General features: G+C 31.6%; 1 protein-coding gene across 1 annotated transcript; it reads left to right on the forward strand.

Moving 5' to 3' along the window:
* The first annotated feature begins 1,753 nt into the window (after window positions 1-1,753).
* LOC146953976 (glycolipid transfer protein 1-like) lies at window positions 1,754-7,600 on the forward strand. The gene is made up of 7 exons (XM_085713108.1): window positions 1,754-1,902; window positions 3,188-3,318; window positions 4,130-4,185; window positions 4,724-4,854; window positions 5,559-5,694; window positions 6,449-6,580; window positions 7,165-7,600. Exons 2-7 carry the CDS (start codon window positions 3,201-3,203, stop codon window positions 7,198-7,200), a joined length of 609 nt encoding a protein of 202 aa, XP_085569234.1. The 5' UTR covers window positions 1,754-1,902; window positions 3,188-3,200; the 3' UTR covers window positions 7,201-7,600.

The raw sequence follows: 7,600 nt of genomic DNA on the forward strand, positions 1-7,600 counted from the left end.
AGTTTCACAATTTTGCGATTTTGGTCGCCTATAAAAAACAATAACTATTTTGCCCCTGAAGCTTACCCCCTTTTGCAATTTTGGTCTGGTTTCGACCCAGTCAACGCAAACGTGGCACCACAATTAAATGAGTAGGATGCCAAGTGTGTAATTTTTTAATTATAAATTAAAAAACCACATAATAATTAACATAATTAAATAAATTAGAAATTAATGAAATTTTTTTTAAAACTCATAAAGTTCATCCAAAAAACTAATTTATTAAATAAATATTTTTTTAATTTATTAAATTTGTCCGAAAAACTAATTGAGTTATTAATACAATAGCATTGGGTCTTCCATTTTCTCAAAACAATATTTATTTTGTTGATTATACTAATTATTTAACTGAAGGCTGTATAAGTACTTTTACATATTTTAGTGTTTTCTTTCATGATTTCCTCGTATTAATGTGACGATGTTTTGTTCATTGTCGTTGTGCGACGTTGTTTTGTTTTTCCGTTTTGTTTTGGTATTTGTTCTACTAAAATTGTTAGATCAACTTAATCTACTCTAGATTCGATCTATAAATTTGGTGTCGTCAACATTATAGATACAAATACATGAACATTCCAAAAAATTGAATATAATCATATTTGTAGAGTTATGTATTTTGTTATTTTATGCTATTAACACGAATGTTGTGAGTTTGTTTCTAAATTAACCCTTTTTTTTAGTTTTTTTTATATTGCATCAAGTACTCTATCTATTAGAATGAGTGTCTGTTTGGATCTGCGTTTTGCAGCCCCAAGCACGAGTTTCAGCTATAAAACACGATTTGAGTAAACTTTTGGATGTTTAGAAAAATAACTAGCAAAATCGAATCCCTAAAATATGATTCTAGTCCCAAACACGAGTTTACAAGAAGCTACAATTCCAAGCTTCCGCGTCTGTTAAAATCAATCCTGGTGAAACCCCAAATTCTTTCCAGCTTTACCCTTGGTTTTCTGTTGCGTTTTCTTCACTGTTGCTCACTACAGTACGTTCTAGAGGTTAGGGAAGCAAGATCAGGCTTCTTATGTTGTTGCTTCAGAAAAGAAAGAGATCCGAACAAGACCCATTCAATTTTTTATTTATTGTTTGTGACAAAACCATTTGATTATCTTTTACTTGTACTTAAATTTGGCAATGTTTTATTTAATAAGACAACATTAAAATAAATCAAATTCTTTAAAAAAAAATTAAAATAAATCAAATACTACCAAAAAGATATAAATCTTAAAATAAATACTCATTATATATGTGAAATAATTATTAGCCTAGTAAATATTTTTTAACAAAAATTTTGTTGAATATAAATGAAATCTAATTTTAAATAAGTTAAAACCCATTTTGATAATTACATACATATCTAGAATCAATTTTGACACATGCTATCCAAACAATATAAATTGATAAAAATCCCTTTTAGTTTTGTATATTCATGCGTACACCAATTCACATCCAACTCACTTTTAACTAAAATCAATTCTCTTAAACTCAATTCAATCAAAATTAATTTTCATCACCACCAAATCAAACACACACTGAAATGAATATTATTTATAGTTAATAAAAAAAACAAAAATAAGTTATTTAATGGAAGAACAAAAAAACATGTTAGTTAATTACAATAATTAAAAAAAAAGTTAGTTAATTACAAAAAATATTTTTTAAAATATGATAAGGAGAAAAAGCAAGCATATATTGTTTATGATAAAAATAATATATTTTTGATGAACATATGCATCAACTTCTGGAACCGCGTAACCAAAGGCAAACGGACAAAGAAAGAAGAAAACAGAGAAATTTTGATATCCGATTCTGATCTCATCACATCAGATCACACTTCTCTCCCTCCATTCTCGCCATTCCATATACTATGTATGTACACATCATCTCTCTTCTAATTCTTCTTCCTTTTCATGGATCAATGTTTTTTAAAAAAATTTTGTTAAATTTTGAATCTTTTGGAAAATTTATGAAATGGGTTTTTCTTATTTCTCAATTTCAGTTACTGGGTTGGTCCTAAAAAGTGAAATTGGTAACCTCAAAATATTGTTTATGTGTGTCATCTGATCTGTTTCATGTTTCTGTCAGTTGGAGTTTTGTTTTTTAGGATAGGAAGTTGTGATGATCTCATAGAATTTTTAACTCTGCATAGTTGTAAGCTATGAAGCACGGACACGTGTCGTGTCCGACACTGACACGACACCGACACGACACTTAGTAATTACACTGAATTATGTGATTTTTTTTCAAATTATTAGCTGTGTTGGCGTGTCAGAGTGTTCGTGTCTGTATCCGTGCTTCATAGGTTGTAAGACAATTATTTTTAAGCTTTTAGGTGTTAATAAATACAATCAGCTTTTAAATTGGGCTGTAAAGAACCAACACGAAAATAAATTAAGTTTAGCAGAGATGATCATGTTGTGTTGGATTTGTGGTAAGACTAGACGGGATATGATTATAAATGACAATATTAGAGAGTTCGGATATCACTTATAGTAGAAAAGATGGTGGAAACTGGGATTAGGTTGTTTGAGCTTGTATAGAAAAGACATGCGGGGATTCTATAGTAAGGAGAGTAGATCAGATGAAAGATAGTCACATCAAAACAATAAGAGAAACTATCAAGAAGGATATATAGATTAATGAGTTGGATAGAGATATGGTATTTGATAGAACATTATGGTGCCGTTTGATCCATGTAGCCAGCCAACCTCAATCAATGGGATAAGGCTTGGTGGTTGTTGTTGTCTTTGTATGATATTATTATTCTTGGATTCTATCTCACATTGCCTTCAATGACTCATGCCTTTATTAGTTATAAAATCATTGCCTTTAGTTAATTTATGTTCAATAATTTCAAATTCTTAAATTTGTATGTCATAAGGAGCAAGAAAAGTAATATTTGGATACTTGAATTTTAACAGCCCATATCGTATGTAGCACCGACATCTAGGATTAAAAGTGTGTCAGTGGCCAGTGGCCACACTACCGACACATGTGATTATATTCAATTCTATATTTTTAAATTGTTACGATGCATTGTGTTAGGGTCAGTATCATGTCTGGTGTCCTTGTTTGTGTCAGTGCTTTGTACAGATTTGATCTTTGCTAAGGGATTGCTGATATATTTGTTTGGTTTTGACATTGTTATTTTTAGCTAAAGTGTAAAAATGGAGGGGACTGTCTTCGGTCCTGCACTGGAAGAACTCCAACATGTAAAGTCTGAGCAAGGAGAAATTCTGACCAAACATTTCTTGGATTCGTGCAGACACATATTACCTGTTATAGGTGCATTCTCATGGTCCCTTATTAGACATTTTTTAGTGTGTTCCTCTTTTTTGTTTCACAAAGGGAAAATTCAAATTATTCTTGTGTTTAGTGATATTCTATTTGTTAAATATCTTAATGAATTGTTCATTCTTGATCGCCTACTCATCTATGAAGCGTGGACACTTCATGAATTAGGTGTGTCTCCACGTCTGGCACACGTCAATGTTTGACACCCCGTACGACACATGTCTTAAAACTCAAATATGTGTCCCAGAAAACAAAAATCTGTGTGGACACACCTTAGACACTCTTTGGACAGATTGCTCAATTTAGATATGCACATATATTTTGATTATCAATTTAAATATTTTATAATAACATTCATATTTTATTTAAGTATAATAAATAGATATATATATATATATATATATATATATATATATATATATATATATATATGTATTGGTGTCAGTGTCTTATGTTTTTGATATCAGTAGTGTCGATGTGTCTGTATTGTGTCATAGTATTCATCATCACTAGGATATATATTTTGTCACATAAATGTAGAAAATATTGCAATTACTCTTAATGTATATATCGTGGTCACTTAGGTATCTCTATCTTCCACTTATAAGGATATAGTTCATTATCAGGAGAAAAGATGTACAGAACAGGATGACTGGTATTAGTTTTAGAGCAGAAACTTGTCTATGCCTTATAGTACTCTATTAGTAACCATGATTAATTGTTCATTTGTTTCAAATGTATAATATGAATACTTGCCCTATGGTCAGAAGAAGTGAAGAACTAATGTATTTTTTTATGACAGATAAATTTGGAGCTGCTATGACCCTTGTTAAATCTGACATAGGTGGTAATATAACGGTATGTTTCTGTCAGTTGTTCTTTCTGACTCATATTTGGATGTATGTATCATCATATCATATGCTATCTAGCAGCTTTGGATGTATTCCTCTTTTTCTGTATCGTGCTATTGAGCAGCGATTCACTGTGTTCTGTTTGAGTTTTTATCTGGTTTTCATAAAAGCTCTGTTTGGATGAACAGCTTAATATGAGTGCTTATTCATATAAGTGCTTATGTATAAGCTATTTCTTTAACTAATGTTCAAATAAAGTCAAATGTTTTCATATTAGCTATAAGTTGTTCATATAAGCTATCGTGTTGAGTTTATGGAAATAAGCTAAGAACAACTTATAAACATGTCATAATTTGTTTCCATAAGCTCTCCCAAACAGTCTTGCAAGTTCTTATGCTAGAAGATAAACTCAAATAAGTCAAACTAAAGAGGCCCTTCTAATGATTTAACTTTTCATACAATTATTGGTATGTACATGTATCAAAAGTATATCTGTATCCTATGTATACGTTCTCACTCTATACCCATATTGATTTTCATGGCAGAGATTGGAAACTTTGTATTCATCCAATCCATCAAGATTTAATATCCTGTACAGTTTGGTACAAGTAGAGATTGAAAGTAAAACTGCTAAATCATCATCAAGTTGTACCAATGGACTTCTTTGGCTAACAAGGTAATTAATAAATACCATGCAATTTTCATTTAACTTTTGTTTCATGTTTGTATGACATTATCAAATCTGTTATGTAGAGAACATTTTTCAATAAGAAATTAAAAATATTAACTCAAGTGTGAAACCGGAAAGACAAAGCCTGAACTTGTTTCGTGTTTATGTCGAACAAATGGTTTGCTAGTGTTATGGACAGAAGCTTTCACATTGCATGATTTCACGTAAAATACAATATATGGAATGCAAATTCAATTAGACGGAAAAGACACATGTAAACACTAGCTTGTGGTCAAAATTGGAGATCATATCATACAACAAGTCACATGATTTAAGTATTTTGAATTTATCATAAAAGTGACAAAAAATTGAGGGAGATGCAAATTGCTGGATTCAAGCTAGTAAATAAACTTATTGAGAACTTGACTTTTGACTCTTGACACAATACAATGATGTTTGAACTTGTCACGCTTCTAATACTCAACTTATCTTCCTCAAGGTGTTGAGTTGAGGCATTCATATCATATTCTTATATTATTGTTATTGTTATTGTTATTGTTATTGTTATTGTTACATTTAGTGTTGTTGGTGTTGTCGTCGTTGTTGTTATTATTATTATTGACAAGACCTTAGCTTATTATTAGGTTCTATTAATCGTTCACGCTATATTATTTATGGTAATTTAATTTTCCCAACCTGAAAATCTTCAGAGCAATGGATTTCTTGGTGGCTTTATTTCAAAATTTGATTGAGCATGAGGATTGGCCAATGTCACAAGCCTGTACAGATGCATACAACAAGACTCTGAAGAAGTGGCATGGCTGGCTTGCTAGTTCAAGCTTCACTGTAATGTTCTTTTCATACTTTGCTCTTGTAATTCTCAAACTTGATAAAAACAGAATTTATTTGTGCCCTACTGTTTAATCTTGTTTCACATTGGCCTAGATCTCTTGAATGTTCCTAGGAAATGCATTGAATTGCATAGTGTGTTGCTGCCATTTTTCTACAATCTTTCCCCCTTGTTAGTTATTGTATGAATGCTACACTTTTCTATGAAATATGCATATAAGTATTCAGACTCTTACATTATTTGGTCCTGTTTGAATAAACAACTTAATTAAGCACTGTGAGCATAAACACTTATCTTATTCGTGCTTATGTAACAAAAGATACAATAAAGTTGAACTGTTTTCATATGAGCTATAGGCTGTTTACATAGGGTACGCTAGAGAGCTTGTAGAAATAGGCTAAAAACAGCTTATATACATGCCATAAGTTGTTTCCCTAAGCTATTTCAAGTAGAACATCGTAATTTGCTATAATTTAGACTTATAGCATATCAGAGTTCCAAAATAGATTTGAGTTAGAAAACATTTAAGTATTGACTAAAATAAAGCGACATATTTATCGTGTAGTTTCTACACAGTAGTCTATTCAATTTAGATCAAACGCTCAAATACCATGTAGTTTTCCCTTTGTCGCACGGTCGCAGTCAATGTTCCCTTTTTTTGTGCTTTTCAGTTATTTGTTTCTCCAAGGATGGTTAAGAGTGTATGGAACTGAATATGCATTTGGGATGTGTTGAATGTTTAACTTACAGGTAGTCATGAAGCTTGCTCCAGACAGGAAGAAGTTCATGGAGGTGATAGGAGGCACCGGTAATATCAATGCTGACATAGAGAAATTTTGTACAATCTTCTCTCCCCTCCTTGAACAGAATCACAAATTTCTGGTAAGATATCTCTAGTAATTTCGGGTCTTATTGATGCTCACCAATGGCATGTATGTGAATGATGGTTAATGATATGGACAATGTTAACATGTGACATCAAATCAATACACAAATTATCCAATAAAATTACTCTTAACATTTCAAAAAATATACAGGTTACTAAATCCTATATACACAAAGTTAGGGCCCGTTTACTTTCTAATGGCATTTTCAATTTTTACTTTGTATGTGGGTGACTGGAACGACAATTGCTTTTGAATTTTTGTTTTTTATTATGATAGAAAGAAGATGGCAGCTAACCGAAGAGAATGCATTTCTGGAAACCCCAAAAACAATATTTTGAAAATTTTCAATCTATGTTTAATATGCATTTTCAAATTGTTTAGGGTTTTCATAATACCTTCCCGAATGTTAGAACTAAACGGGCCCTTAATATGTGACAATGACGTCAAATCAATAAACACGTTAACAGAAAGATGTTGGTTGTATCGCAGAAAGAGGTTTGAGGCGGGCAATCTTATTCTTAGGGGGACCAAATAGCAGTTTTTTCTTGCAAGCTGACTAAACTTACTCTTTTGGCGCAGGCGCGTTTCAAGTTGGATGATATGAAGGCATCATGAATCACAGATTCATGCATGGTCGAAAAGACCTAATGAGTGACTCTTGCATGGAATCATGGTCAGAAGTTCCCGATGAGAGGCTCTTGAATGCTCACTCTTATCTCTGATTGAGTCTATTGTATCCATGTTTTCACCTTTGGCATCCAGATCAACTTGCATGATAAATAAGGATTATCTTCAATGTGCCACTAATTTTACTCTTTACAACTTTATTCTGTCATATTTGTTACTATCAAGTAGTTTACTGTGAAGCTAAGGCTGCCAGAAGTTCCATTAATCTGTTTTCTGCTATACCTTAAAATCTTGGTAATTGGAATAGTTTAATCCTGCTAGAGTGACACTGGTTCAACTTTGTCTCATTGTATGTCTATTTGATCATAATATTGTTGTTCTTTCCTAA

The sequence above is a fragment of the Medicago sativa genome, chromosome 1 (assembly GCF_051527215.1).
Source record: "Medicago sativa cultivar Bolivia chromosome 1, Bolivia_mono, whole genome shotgun sequence".
NCBI classification, from domain to species: Eukaryota; Viridiplantae; Streptophyta; class Magnoliopsida; order Fabales; family Fabaceae; genus Medicago; species Medicago sativa.

What these genes read in the sequence shown, in the direction of transcription:
- LOC146953976 (XM_085713108.1), top strand. Translation starts at nt 3,201, where the DNA reads ATGGAGGGGACTGTCTTCGGTCCTGCACTGGAAGAACTCCAACATGTA. An exon ending in ACACATATTACCTGTTATAG is followed by an intron (nt 3,319 to 4,129) that starts GTGCATTCTCAT and finishes TTTTTATGACAG; the next exon opens with ATAAATTTGGAGCTGCTATG. An exon ending in ACATAGGTGGTAATATAACG is followed by an intron (nt 4,186 to 4,723) that starts GTATGTTTCTGT and finishes TTTTCATGGCAG; the next exon opens with AGATTGGAAACTTTGTATTC.